Here is a 14,674-nt window from a genome sequence, read left to right on the forward strand (position 1 = left end):
AAATGTTTTCCTGAGTATGTCACTACCCGAGAGTTGGCATTTTGGACTGACACTCGACTAAACGTGAGTGGTCACCCGAAATCCTGCATGCAAAAGAGCATTTTTTTCACCCTAGCGAGTCAATCAATTACACTGCATCACATTTCATGCCCAATAGTGGTGTTGTACTGGGCATGTTTGCTGAAGAATTTCGGCCATGAAGATAAGAACCCGCGCGTACTTCCAGGGCCTATGGCGCAATGGTAGCGCGTCTGACTCCAGATCAGAAGGCTGGGCGTTCGAGTCGCTCTGGGCTCACTCCTTCTTAATTGTAATTCCCATTTTGTATTTATTCCATGGTTCATTTTTGGCCAAACAATGTTAAGTAGTAGGCTTGGAGGATAGAAGACATGAAAAAATTCATCCAGTTCGAACCTTGGCTATAGAAGGGGGGTGGGAGCTCAACTGGCTCCGACTTCGTGTCAGGGCCCTTCCGATCAGAGTATGTGGATCTGATCGACGGATGGCACTAACGGAGAAAACACTCAAGTGAGAGGCTATCTGTTCCTTGTTTGTTGGGCTTTCTATTGGGGGAGACACGCATTATTGCGCAGCTCATGATGATCCTTAAACATAGCGCTGGCCATTGTGGGCATCTGACTTCGCACACCCACACAATCATCAATGAGGCCATGTGGTAGTTCAGGGGCCACTCTTTGTTAATACACGCTATTACTCAACAAGGATGTAGCATCGATTTGCGTTAACGTCATCCTGTCCTGCCTGTCCAGATCTTGTGCCGAATCTATTTCTACTCAGCAAACACGTGTTTTGGGTTCGCTTGCAAAACCCTTGAGCCATCCCTAATGCACAGATGGCCCCTAAGCTATATGCTCACACCAAACGGCGTGCGGAGGGGTGCTTGTACGGGACTGACGGCGTGATGTATCGTGTGAGGCCAGGGCGTGGAAGTATACGTGGACCGTGCAGACACCGTGGAGGTATCAATTCATCTAGCTTCAATGTATCAGCGCGTTGTATATAGTGAATACATACACAATGCAAGCAGAAACAAAGGGGGAATTCCTGGGCACCGAGCGAAGCGGTGTAGTCACTCCACTGCTTGCACATACATTTGAAGTGTACAGGAAACAGGTCGTCCCTGAGACGCCTGCGCAGTGTCAGTTACTGGCGCCTCTCCCTGAAATGTAGAAGCAAACTGGCTTCATCGAGATCCGGAGAGCTTTCCTTCCCGAATGGGGAAAGCACTTGAAGCCAAAGGGAGAAAAGGGGCCTCTCACTGATAGGCGTCCTCTCTGAAGGATTCCCAGGGGAGCCACCCACCGGACCCCTTAAAACACTGTCCCCCCATGAATCGACAGCTGACACACCGGGGCGTCCATCAAGCTACTGCACTAGTAGCTTGGTGGAATCGCTCTCATGTATTCACTCCAGAGGCATTCGATCTAGCCAGCAAAGAAGGTAGAAACATATTCACACTCATTGAAATGGACCTTAAGGGGCAGCAGGGAGCCCATAAACAGGAATGCTGCTAGATATCGAAGGCAGAGCAATGTGAAGATGCTTCACGCGTTGTCTTGGCCGTTGTTGCAAGAAGTACAGCCGTCCACTCACCTGCGGGTTGGTCTGAGTACACGACGATGAGTCAGCTGCCCTTTGTGTCTCTTTCTGGACCGCCCCTCCCCCCAGCTCTCTCCCTCCGTTCAGGCAGGAAGGTGATGTTTCCGTTTCAACCGTCGCCCCTGCGGGAGGTAAGCGTGCACTTGCTCGCGCGCCACTACCCGCTGTGGTGTTCCCGTCCGCCCATACTGTTGCAATTCCTTTCCTGCCCCCAGGAATCCTCCTCCAGAAGAGCCGCTACTGCTGCTTCGTCTGTTCGTGCAACCTTAGTCCGCACCGGCCTTCTTGCAGGCATGGGACTAATGGGGAAGGGGGCAGACACAAGGCGAGATGTCGCGACCTGAGCTGAGCCTGAGTGACGGTGTGCTCGTGTTTCGAAGCGCGAGGATTCCCTCTGGACCCCTTTCTCCGGAGATTCGTGTTTCTGGAGCTCCCAGTTTGGGAGCTTTTCCGAGACTTCAGCAGGACAGGGTGGGGAGCGGTATGCGCGGGTAAAGCATGGAATTGAGTAGACTTCCACCCCCTGCTCGGCGAGACAGTCGCCCCCCTTCCAGGAGGGGTCCAGCGAAGGAAGCGTCTTTTCGAACGCCTGCCGCTGCCGCTCGTCGTCGGGCGCTCGAGGCTGAGGCGCGCGAAAAAGCGTCTCTTCCCACGACGTGTGCGAGGAGGCTCCCTTGGGGGGGACAGGGCCTAACAAGGGGGCGGAGAGTCGGTCCTGCGGGTGCTCTGGCAGCTCCTGGATGCGAAGGCGGAGCAAATCAGAAGAGACTTCCGCTGCCGTCGCGTCCTCAAGAAAGGCCGTCTTGGCTGACGAGGAAGCCGTTTTCGGCCAGAAGGCGCAGGTGCTCCCGTGGCGATCAGAACGCTCGACGCTGCTGCAGGGAATTTTGGGAGGACCCCGACTGCCAGTTGCTGCAGCACCACACTGGGTGCTGCTGCGCCCTTCAAATACGGCAGAGTGGCTCGACGAAACATCTTTCTGTGCGCTTGTATGCAGCACGTGCGATGACGCGGGATCGCTCCAGGCTCTCTCTTTGCCCTCTTCCTGCATCACGCTGTTCAAATTATTCGACAGGGGCGTCCATTCCGAGCTAAAAAGGGCAGAAGGGTGTCTTTGAGTGCCGTAGGACACGGAACAGGCCTCTGAAACGTTCAACTTTCTTGGCCCCTTCATCAACGCCCCCTCTGCTTCACTTGCACTCATCGCAGAGCCTACGAGAGCTGCCCAGGCCTCTAGAGAATGACTGTTCATCGTCTCGCGCTTGAAAGCTGACAGTGTGGGATTCCACTGAGCTTGGCCGTTCCGCGCAAAGGTGAAGAAGCCTCGGGGGGCAGATGACGGAGGAACTGCAACGGCAGCCGCAATGAGAAAACGGCAGCAACAAGCAGCACAGGGGATGGGGGACGGCACAAACAGCCTCAAAAGGGGGAGGAGGAGGGAAAATGCGAAACGCGAGACACTGAAGGAGGTCAAAGTCCCGAAGGGATAAACGTCAAGCCCTATTCAAGTGTATAGGCACACATGTGTGGACCCACAGTACGCCTGAGCTCTTCTGTACAGCAGCAAATAAATCGTCCCTTCATCGGGGGGCTGGCGCAAGGTTTGCACGTGGGCGTCATTGAAGTACAGCCACTGACTCCCCACAACCGCGGCTCTAAGGCATCAAACAAGTGCAACCGCAACACAAACACTTCCCCTCAAAGCGCAGGTGACTGCGACGGACGGCCGTGGGAACGAGGACTGAAAGGGAAGGGAGAAATGTGGCAGAAGCGGCAGCGGAAACAAAGCGTCTCACGAAGTGTAATGGCCAGATTCAGAGCTTCCTTTCTGGCACACTATTCCCTCCAAAATAAATTTTGCATTTGCAGTTGAGGGATCGTCTGTCGCACACGTGTAAGCAGGCTTTCATATGCCCATGTAGTCGAAGAAGGGCTCCACGGAGCATAAAGCACCCCGAAGCAGGATGCGACGAGCACACACCAAATAAGAATGAAGCATCAGAAGGGGAAAATTACTTTCTAGGATATGAAACAACAACCAGCATGCTTCGAGAATCAACGGGCCTGGCGTACCGGAAAAGGGGCAGTAGAGCTCCATGTCAAGAGTACCTGACCGTGGGAGAACGATTTTGTTGTTCATCCTTGTCTCAAACTTTATGCCTTTGAGCCAGCGAAAGCGTTTTACATGAATCAGGAGGTATTCAGATGGAAGGCGGTACAGCATGTGACGGACTTCTGACCGGCACCGCGCAGCGCAAATGCCACAGTCCAGCTCCTTGTACTCCTGAGGATACACGAGGAAGCGCAATAAAATGCAAGAGAGGGATGCAAGAATGACACTGCAAAATGCAGCAGAACAAGGGGCTTGCTGGTTTGCCTTTAAGGCGCTGCAGCAGAGGAGATGGTGCTGAGAGGCAGGTTAGCCAAGCGGCTAAGGGGGTATGTGGTCATTCTGGCAGGAAAAGGGCAGGCGCATGCACTTCCGGCTTACAAAGCGTCTAACATAGCAATTTTCAATCATATCTTCAAGGCTTTCCCTGGTAGAGTCCTCCTGGCTACTGAATTCCACCGGCATATCGAGGAAGCTGTCGAATCTGTATCTGACATTGCTGCATCTTAAGCATGTGATCTTTGTGGCATGCTGGCCGCCGAACATATCTGTAACAACTGACTGTTCATCTCTCAGCGCAGCTTGCCAAAATCTTTCGCTGCAGCTTCTCATGCTCTCCCCCTGTCTGTCATCTAATTCCACGCGCTTTCGGGGCTTGATGACTCTGTTGCAGTCGGCAGAAATACCGTCGAGGAAAGCGCGTAAAAACTCATGGCTGTCACACTGTTTATTGATTGAAAAGACGGGATGCTCGGAACGCATAACATTTAAAAGAGCTTTGCAGTTCAACGGCTGTGGGTTCTTGGGCTTTAACGGCTGCTCATACACTTCTTGTAACACTTTCACCCAGGCATGGCAAAGACGGCCATGGAAGCGTGATCTGGGGTTAGAAGCGAGCCGCCGAATATCTCCTTGAAGAAACCAAAGACAAAAGGCCTTAGCTGAAAACAATACCTGCATCACTGCATTGCAGTAACACGTGTTGCCAATGTTCACTAGGCCCACAGCCCCCCTCTCTGGCAGCGAGGACGAGGTATACGTCGTGACACTTTCTTCCTTTCTCTGGAAGACACTGATTGCCGACATCTTTCAAGCATCTGCTCTGCAATGCAGGAAAGGGCGCTTTAACTGGTCTGCAGTTCGCCTGCGTTTGCGCCGGGCACAGCAGGCCCTCCTGGAATGGAAAAGAAAATTCCCAGTACTCGTCTGTTCTGGGTGTTTTCAATGCTAAAACTCAAAACGCATGTAATGTCAGAATCCCTTTCTGGGACTACGTCGCGTCAGAAATCCACAAGACCTCTCCAAGGTGGCTCCGGTTCATTTCAATGATTCAAAAGGCTGAAAAACGCTGCGGTAGTCTCGGGAGATAACATACGGCAAAACTGACACGCAGGCGCCTTGGCTTCCAAATGAAAAAAGCGCTTTTTAAGCATTCGTGTCTAAACATGGAAAGATGTGCCCGAATCAAGTGCGTCTTTAGCAGCCGCATGGTAGTGCCCGCGATGTGACCGCAGAGAAAACCGAGGCATTCAGCTCATATGAACGACAGGCAAAGTGGACAATTCCTTCCGAGTATGGTGTTCATGTAGATTTTAAAGAAGGACAGAGAAGTGGGTGGACATTTCATTCTTTTCAGGTCATGCAGCAGTCACCGAGGTCCTACATGCACAGCTGGCACGCCAGTGCAGCGACATGGCCCGATCCGTGGGAGTCAATGTCTAGGGCTAGAGCTTCTGGTATTATTTTTTCCGTGAAAAAATGTCAGCTTTGAGAGCGTCAGCTATCCTTGATGCCATGAGTGGCTACAGGTCTTCAAGTTTTGCTCTTTTTCTGGGTACTAACTTGGCCCCTCCCGCGGAGTGCTGTAACGCAGATTTGCGCATGCTCTATGCATTATGCAGCGAATGCTTTAGCGAAAGGCTAAAATAAGAATTTGCTTTAAAATAATTCTTTGGCTGCAGCTGCATTTCCTCAATTTACCACAAGAGCGCCAATGCCCGCCAAATTCCTGCTGAACTGGTCAGCCGGACTGTCTGGATTGGCAAAAACAATGTGACTTACAAATACTCCTGCCCTCCAGAGGTCTTGCCAGACTGCTCTCCTTTTTAAGTGGAGGACTCCTACTCTCATGCTTCCCACCTTCGTTTGCACTTCTCTTTTCCGTGTTGTCTCCACGGAAACCGAATTCGCTGAAAACCCCCAAAACGGACTTCCTCGGTTTTCCCGTAGAATCTGCAGACCAGCCATCGCTTCCATGTCCCAAAAGCTTAGCCTCTTAAAAAATAGTGGCACACTTTTTTGGAGGGTAGAGTGTTACCTGCTATCAGTGAAGGATCGTGTGCTCAGGGAGATCGTTCCAGCACTACTGCTGTTACCTTTTAAACGACGCCATATTCCCCAAACCACGTCAGAGCCTAGGAAAAAAGGTACCCTTGATTCACCTTCACCACAGGTTGTCCCAGCATGCGAACAGAGTCACAAAATGCACCGTGGAGTACTGCCCTCTCAGTATACAACGGTTGTATGACTAGTACTACTCTGAAGCCGAGAACTAGGAACGTCAAGCCCTAGATTCAGTCTATTGCAAAACAGTACTCATTAATGCTGAAGGGGCTCCTCGTGTAGCGCGTCTCACCACAGCCAGCAAAAGCAGCTTATGCAGTTAATTGTTCCACAGCGCACAGAGTTTTTTTACTAGCGTTTTCTGTTATTTTATTCTGACGCGCTTTCATGCATGTTTCCGATCTGGAAGACGCACTTCCTAGAAAGGACCCGTGTTACACATTTTCGGCCCTGCCCCCACGCCCATGCAACTTTTGGTAATGTTTCGCCTGGGGTTCAGGCAGAATATCTCTTCTGTATAACTGGCGCCAGACGCTCGCCTCATACCTGAATACACCTTGGTGACATGCTCTTCCACCTCGCAGTGGGCTGCTGGTTTTCGCGACAATAAGAGCTGTTCAGAGGAATACGTTTGTAGCGGGCTCGACTACCCTAGGTATGCCTAACTGAGAATTACTAGAGGGCTGATAGTGAGGCTTGGTTCTTTGTATTCTTGTAAGTGCAGGGACATGTGAGCTCTATACAACAAGACACAGTTTTGTAGGCATGTGAGCTAGTTGCAATGTACAACTACGTCTGAATTAGCGGAGCGCTCAGAGGGTGCAGGGGCGCGCACCCTACATGACCCCCACATATCAGAACTCTGAGAGCACCAAGCAAGGTGCTCCTTGGAAGAAGATTGGAAACTTTTAGTTGGAATTGAGTTGGGGGTCGTGTTTCCCTACGGAGAGAGTAGTAGGTGCTGTACTAAATCGCTCAGCATCGTGAACTGCAGCATGTAGGCCCCCTGACCGGGAGAAATGCATGTCGTGCAACAGCGAAACACCTCTATTCTTGCTGCCAAATGACTTTCTGTGTCACCACACGACGTGAAGGCCCTTCCACTATACAGGGAACATTGCGGCTGCAACTTTAAAATAGTAGTTGGTAGCTTTATGGGTGAGCTCACCCGCGTATAGGGCGTGTCTTCATCGTCGCTTGCATACCACTTTGCTTCGGGAATCCATCCTTCGCGTACGAGAGCTGCCCTGCTGCATCAAGGATGAGGGATATGCCCGCGGAATCTTTTGTTTTTTCTTCTCAGTTGACAAACGCTTAGAGGCATTTTTGTCCCGCAGGAAGCGTGCCATGGTTCCTAGTACTCTCCCGATTGTACTCCCAGGTGGTTTTCCTACCTGCGGGTCTAATCGATGAAGGTCTTGGTGTATGATGAGACGGTGGGTAGAGCGCTACGGCTGTGAAAGAGCCTACCCAGAGAGCATCAAGCCAGCAAACGCAACTGTGTTGCTGGAAGGACGAGCCAGGCAGCTCGCCTTTGTACTGGCTGGCTGAATATATCACGAATCGTTATGAAACGCCACAGGCTTTACCATTCCTCGACTTCCACCACAACCGAAGCCGCTCTAACTGTTCTGAAGGGTGAAGTAGCAGCACTGTAAGCCTCTGGGGTCTTTTAAATTACTGTGGAGCGTCAAAAAGCAGAAGCTTCTCTAGAGACAGAAGATGCTGGTTTCTCAAATGCAAGGAGGAGGGAGCTAGTGAAGCCTTCTTCGTAAGAAGGATTCGCTCCTACGTGAAGAGGATTTCTCAGTGCATAATTGCTGGAGCTATTTCTTTTTAATTTAAACAACATAAGCAACTGGGGCAGGCGTTTCTGTGCAATCGTGCGGTTCTATGGTGTAGCGGTTAGCACTGCGGACTCTGAATCCGCCGACCTGGGTTCAAGTCCCAGTAGGACCTTTAGCTTTTTGTCACAGCTAACGTTGGTTCTCAGTCCACCTGTACATTGCTGCTCAGCCCGCTTAATGCTACGTCGATTCCTACTCAAATGTCGCAAGGCAGGCTTTCGTCGCCGTTTTCCCGCCTAGAACGCGGCGCAAGCGTAGGTGAGTCTGTGCAGCTCAACACGCAGCGCGGTCGCTCTTCTCATTATTGCACCAAAGCGAGTACATTTGGGAATTAGTAGACAATCCGGAGTGTGTTGTATCTATTTCTTTTTCACTTCCCCGTAGTCTCTGTAATGGTCTATACTAGCGGAACTGCAACGCACACGAAGAAGCCCAGCTATGGCTTGCCTCTCATGGCCCCTCTCCTGCCACCCCTTTCCCTCGAGGGCATTGTTTCTACCCTAGATAAAAGGGAGCTAAGTCAGTAACTCTCTGCGCCCCCGCCTCCCCTCGCGGTTCTAAATGCTGCACATCATCTGGCTCGAGGGGTGTCTCTCCGCCGTTCTGTCCAAAACGGAAGGGTCGACGACGGTGCAGGAACATTTAGCACCTTAGCACCTTCCAATGACTCTTTCATGGCCGATACGCAAGCACAAGAAAGAGAGGGATGCTCTCTTCCCTCTTGCAGAGGGCCCACCATTCTTACACGGGAGGCAGAGCGTACCCTGCCTGTCGGGGAAACTTGCTACGCCCTTGTTTGCGCAGTCGAAAGCACCGTCCCCCCTTCCCCCTCCATTCCCTCCCGCCTCCCTTTTATCGAGCCGATTCGGCAGACCTCAGTGAGCGTCCGCCACTGTGCGTCACTTTGTGTCTCGTCGCGCGAATTGGGCAATCTTCGCAGTCTCTGCTTCCGAATAGCCCTGACTCCATTTTGCTGCTCTTCCTTCAGCAGCAGCAATACTATCTCTCAAGCGCTGCCTCTCTAGAACCAAGTCGGTATACACTCTGAGCTGTATCCAAAGGGCGTTTACCTCTCCAGGGATCCACCCCCTGGTTTGCAACCTCCTTTTCAGAGAGGCCAGTGAAGGAACTGAGCCCACAGCGTGATGAACCTCAGAGAGCACACGAGACGCCGACACAAAACGTGACGAAGACGTGCTCCTCTGCAACAAGACAGCCGCATACACTCTGGCAGTGAGAGGAGACCCCAGAGACAGAGAGGGAGCGAGAAAAAGAGAGTGAAAAACAGAAAGAAAGAAGCAGAGCAAAATAGAGAGTGAAAGAGAGAGACAGAGAAAGTGAAAGAAAGAGAAAAAGGCGGCATGGAGGCTGTCTTCAGCACCTTGAATGCACACAAGTGCCCAAGAGACAACCTGAGTGCTCTACTGGCCTTCCTTCAGGCCTCCGCATGGCACTCTGAAAGGTCCGTGCATGCGTTTTACCTCGGCAGCAGTAAGGGGGCTGTGCGTATCCATCAGCTTGATTGTAGCTTCCGTGTCTCTCAGCTGAGCGTCCACTTCCTGCAGTCTCTGGATAGACTCTTCGGCAGAGAGGAAGGGCTTCGGTGCCAGCGAAGGGAGGCGTTGTTCGTCAAGCGCGTCCGAGGGGCAAGGCAGGAGCAGATGGCTGCGATGCAATTGTAGTAGGTGTGCAGCCACAAGCGGAAGCATCTTTGCATTAGATGCAGCGGCCTGGAGAATGGGGAGGGGGGAGGGGGAGGAGGCTATATTCTTGCACAGCTCGCGTGCGTGGATTCACGGGGGGACCTGTAAACGAACGGGAAGAAGGCGAAGGGATGAGATACAAGGGGCCAGGGAGTCTGCAGTTTGAGCGGAGTCTCTTACTTGTTGATGGAGTACTTGATCATTTCTGCTGCATACTTGAGATAGGAGCGCTTCGCCGCATAGGCTCTCTCCTCTGCAATACGATTCCTTCGCGTTGTCGGCTTCTCGTAATACTGAGACAGCAGGGCAACTCGATGGACGCCAGTGCGACGTCCCCAACGGTTCACCTCACGGAGGGCCCCCAAGGGGGAGGCTCCCGCACGCACGAACCCCGTATACGACATTGGAGCGCGCGGGTATAGAGACAGCTAAGAAAGGGTTGCCTCCACAGGGGGAGAAAGTTGGGGAGCTCGCTCCTCTGTGGCTGAAACGGGAGCGGACAGACGGAGGGGGCCCCTCGAGGCGGCGAAGGAGTAGCAGAAGGGCCCCCCAAACTAAGGGACTGTCCGACGAGTCGCCAAAGGAACGGATCGACATGAGAGGAGCCACGGCGGTAACGCACTGGTTTCAGCGCGTAGGGGGTGCTGGCGTGCAGGAGCCGGCAACGGCAAGAAAGTGCGAAGGCCTACGAGCCGGGAAGGGCAGCGGTGAGGCGAGGAAGGTTTCCTTGTCGAAAACACATAGAATGAACTGCTTCAAGCACGCTGACGAAGGGAGAGGAGGTACAAGGGTCAGGAACACGGGGCCCCCTCCCGCGCTCTTCCTCCTTCAGAGATACACCCGGGAACCTTCCACTGGAAAAAACATATATTCAGCTTAATCATACGCTTGCAATTCTTTTTGAAGCTGGCAAGGATGCGAGGAGGCCGTTACAGGAGCAGACGACACCGCGGGGACGTATCCGCGAATGGCCATGAGGGTCAGCCGGGGGCGGCTGTTAGAGCAGTACAACAAAACGCGATCATATAGAATAAAATGTGAATTCTGTATTGTAACAGCGTAAATAAGGGCTTTTATCATGTGAAAGTCTTGGTGATCTGCGTTTTTTCATCCTTTGCCCAGCACCGCCGACGTCCCCTGTTACCGAGCTGCTTCGCCATCCCCCCCGTCGGCTCCTTTTCGAGTCGATGCTGCATACAGTGCGCCTTGTGTGTGCGCGGCTGTCTCTCACTATGTCCCGTCTCTCTGGAGCCTCTAAGCTGCTAGAGGCAGCAACCCCCGAGCTCAACACGCCCCCACCTAATTGGCTATTCGCTAGGAGCGCTGTCGAGGACTCAACGCCGGACCGAGACAATCCTCACACGGGAAAAGTGGAGTACAGGGGCGCATAATTCAAGAAGAAACAGAGGGGAGAGCAATTCGAGAGGGAACGGAAGGCAGAGAGGTGTTTCGCAGTCCTTGGGATACCCGAGCGCCGCCCCCCCCTCTGTATCTCCTGTGCCTTTACAGAAGAGAGTATTTCCTCTTTTCCCCTCTTCCGAAAGAGCCCGAATGGAAAAATAGGTGGATAGACCAGCAAGGAAGAGGAAGAGGAGGAGGTCTATAATAAGAATACCGCCATACAGGGAGGGAGGCACGAGAGAAAACACAGAAATAGCGGAGAACAGAGACGGTCCAGATCCCACTACATGTAGCTAAATAGCTCTAAAATAGCTGTCGTGACGTACACTATGCATGTATCTCGACGGCGAATGCGTGTGTGTGAGCAAATGCCAAAAACATTCCAAGAGGCGCCGGATGAATGCGCGCACGAGCTGAACGTTTGGACGTAGACATGCATTTATCTGCATTTGTAGGCCTAGGCGAATAGGTATGTATTCTGGAGGAAGCTCGGATATACCTAGGCGATGCAGCCGCAGAGTTGTGGATGCTGCTACGGCTGCTGAGGCGGCATCCATGCATGCAGAGAGATTAAAAAAGGCGGAAGGAAGGCAGCACCATCGCCTCCTTTTTCCGCCGCTTTCAATCGCGTAAGGCATGCACTTCCTATGTATACAGCTCGCATTCTTCGCACCGCCACCCCTCATGGAGTAGGACAAACCAACACGCGAACCGACAGGCTATTAGTCGGTAGCACTGCCCGCCGAGGGGGCCAGAGACGGCCGCGCTCCTTCGGGGGCCCCCCTGGGGCCCCCTTCAGGGCCTCCCGAGTCTTTTTCGAGCGGATCGCATTCATGCGGGAGGCCCCCCGGAAGAGGCCGTACAACTGCGGCCGCCTCTAGAGGGGCCCCATTCCAGCTGGCTTCGGGTGATGTTGCGTGTGGAGAACGACCCACTTCGTCTCCCTCTGCAGCTACCTCAGAAAAACCTTCACTTCGCACCGCTGCCGCGGGAAGGGCTGCACCCTCTGCAGTGGTGGAGCGTGCCGTGCTGCCATGCTGCACTGCTACTGCTGCTGTAGCTGTAGCTGATGCTGCTGTAGCTGTAGCTGCTTGCGATTCTGTTGCCGGATCCGACACTGCTTCTGCAGGCAGCCAGCAGGGTGTGTTTACCAGCTGATCAGGAGCCGCAGTAGGGGGCCCATCGGCAATGAGAAGGCCCCCACTCCCCTGATGCAGCATGCACTCCCTGCTGTTGCTGCTGCTGTCCAAAGTCGCGGAAGGAACAACAGCAACACCGGCTGCATGCGGAGCCGACAGCTCTGCAGGAGCGCAGAAAGGCAAAGGTGCAGCAGCTGCAGCTGCAGCTGCAGCTGCTGCTGCTGGATCTAGCGGCCCATGCTCTGCAACTAAGGGCTTCGAATTGCCGCCGTCAGGCAGCTGCTGCTGTTGCTGCAGCTGCTGCTGCTGCTGCACATGAGGCTGCTGCAGCTCCTGCTGCTCGGCGGCAGCAGCTGCGTCCAGCTTCCTCAGGGCCTCCTCGATCAGCTGTGGATTTTCTCGAACGGCTGTCTTCACTGCCGCGTCTATGAGGGGGGCCCCTCCGAGGACCGGCGTTAGCCCCAGGGCCCCCAAGAGGGGCCCCATCAGCTGCCAGTAACTCTCGATCTCGACTTTGCTCAAAGCACCACTGGAGAGGCGGCCAAAGTGCGTGTGGAAAGCGCCTCCCCCCCACCCGTCTCGATACCTCCAAGCACTCATGTGGCGAGCGAGAGAAAGCAGCACATCCAGACAGATGGCTTGCCTCTCCTCATCGCTCAGAGGGAGCCCAGGCCTGGGGAAGGGGCCCCCCGGGGGGCCCCCCCCTGCGCCCGACGCAGGGGGGAACCCGACACCCAGCAGGCCGCGTGCTGGGGGAAAGCCCACACGGGGGGCCCTCAGGGGCCCCCCCCCCCCATACGGCAGAGCAGAGAGATGTCGGCCCGTGCCGGCTGCTGCTGCTGCTGCTGCTCCTGCTGCTGCTGGCGCTGCTGCTGCTGCTGCTGCTGCTGCTGCGCCGCTGGCCTTTGAGGCTCCCCGACTGCGTGGGCTGCTGTTGCTGCTGCGCTCCGACTCACCCCCGTCTGACAACGAATCCGAGAGCAGAGAGATCATGCTGCTGTCGCTGTCTGAGTAGCTGCCCCGACGGTGTCTGGAGACGCCAGTCCGCCGCTTCCGCTGCTGCTGCTGCACCTGCAGCAGCAGCTGCTGCTGCTGCTGCCGAGTCCTCGGCGTTGCTGCAGCAGCAGCTGCTGCAGGTGCAGCAGCAGCAGCCACAGCAACATCTAAGCCCGCGAACCGTCTGGCTTGCATCTCTGCCTTTCGCCTTCCAACCTTCTTGCAGGGGAAGCACCGCTGTATCCAGACTCCGTTCGGCCGCATGCACTCCCCAATCCACGCTTGCTGACGGGCGTCATACCGAACAATCCCTCGGGGAGGCACATCGACCATCACCGCTGTCACCGGCACTGCTGCTGCTGCTTGTGTCGCTGCTGCTTGTGTCGCTGCTGCTCCTCCTCCTGCTCCTAGGGAGGAGCTTCCAGCCAAAGTGCCTGCTGCAGAGCTTCCCGCAGCAGCGAGAGGGGAGAGGCCCCTGCTGAAGGGGGCCCCTCCCCCCCCCTCCTCGAGAGGGCCTCCTTCGACGCACTGCTTGCTGCCGCTGCTGGAAGAGGACGGCTGCAGCGCAACTCCGAGAGCAGAAGCCCCTCCAACAGGTGAGACGGGGAATGCAGGGGGCCCACTTGCTGATGCAGAGGCAGCTGATGCGTCTAGATGGCTGCTCCGCAGACTTCCAGGAGAGTCTTCCCCGTCAGATCCACGCTTGTGCCGCAAACGCTTGCTTGCTCGCAACCCCACTGAGCTGCTGCCGCTCACGCCACTGCCTTTGGCAGGAATGCCTGCCACGGAAGCCCTCCTGCGAGCACGCGCAGCCGGCGAGAGCTGCTGCTGCTGCTGCTGCAGCAACACGGCTGCCTCGTCTTCCCAGTTCAGCGTTGCTGGAGGGGCGTTGAGGCGGAAGTTTCGCAGCTGCCGCTTCTCGCGATCCAAAGACAAAAAAGGCCTCAAATCAGCACGAAATAAACTCACAAAGGGAGACGCAGACGGATGCTGAGCTGGCCTCAAAGACTGCAAGAGCAACTCTTGCAGAAAAACGCGAGGCGGCACCCACTCTTGATCGCCATCCTAAAAAAAAGCAACCACGCGAACGAACAAACCAACTATACCCCGACATTTGCTCAGCCCCTCCTCGAATAGTACCACCACCGCGACAAGTACCCCAACTTTTACACACACACACAGACATACTTACTTAGACAGACACACCGTCGAGCCAAATTGTTACAACAAACAACACACCAGCATTTACACACATACATAGACAGACACACCGTCGAGCCAAATTATTACAACAAACAACACACACACACAGACATACTTACTTAGACAGACACACCGTCGAGCCAAATTGTTACAACAAACAACACACCAGCATTTACACACATACATAGACAGACACACCGTCGAGCCAAATTGTTACAACAAACAACACACCAGCATTTACACACATACATAGACAGACACACCGTCGAGCCAAATTGTTACAACAAACAACACACCAGCATTTACACACAT

The 14,674-nt window shown here is 54.2% G+C and overlaps 1 protein-coding gene and 2 non-coding genes across 3 annotated transcripts; 2 read left to right on the forward strand and 1 right to left on the reverse strand.

Annotated features, from left to right (window-relative positions):
* Window positions 1-225: 225 nt before the first annotated feature.
* Trnaw-cca lies at window positions 226-297 on the forward strand. The gene has a single exon. It is a non-coding gene; the product is annotated as a tRNA-Trp (tRNA).
* Window positions 298-3,412: 3,115 nt separating this feature from the next.
* LOC34621732 (probable ubiquitin carboxyl-terminal hydrolase 4) lies at window positions 3,413-4,816 on the reverse strand. The gene is made up of 3 exons (XM_026336375.1): window positions 4,112-4,816; window positions 3,730-3,904; window positions 3,413-3,501 (listed from the first exon to the last, which is right to left on the reverse strand). Exons 1-3 carry the CDS (start codon window positions 4,814-4,816, stop codon window positions 3,413-3,415), a joined length of 969 nt encoding a protein of 322 aa, XP_026192160.1.
* A 3,144-nt stretch (window positions 4,817-7,960) lies between these two features.
* On the forward strand, window positions 7,961-8,032 carry Trnaq-cug. The gene has a single exon. It is a non-coding gene; the product is annotated as a tRNA-Gln (tRNA).
* Window positions 8,033-14,674: the final 6,642 nt, after the last annotated feature.

The sequence above is a fragment of the Cyclospora cayetanensis genome, unplaced genomic scaffold (genome assembly GCF_002999335.1).
Source record: "Cyclospora cayetanensis isolate NF1_C8 unplaced genomic scaffold, CcayRef3 CcayRef3_contig_123, whole genome shotgun sequence".
NCBI lineage: Eukaryota > Apicomplexa > Conoidasida > Eucoccidiorida > Eimeriidae > Cyclospora > Cyclospora cayetanensis.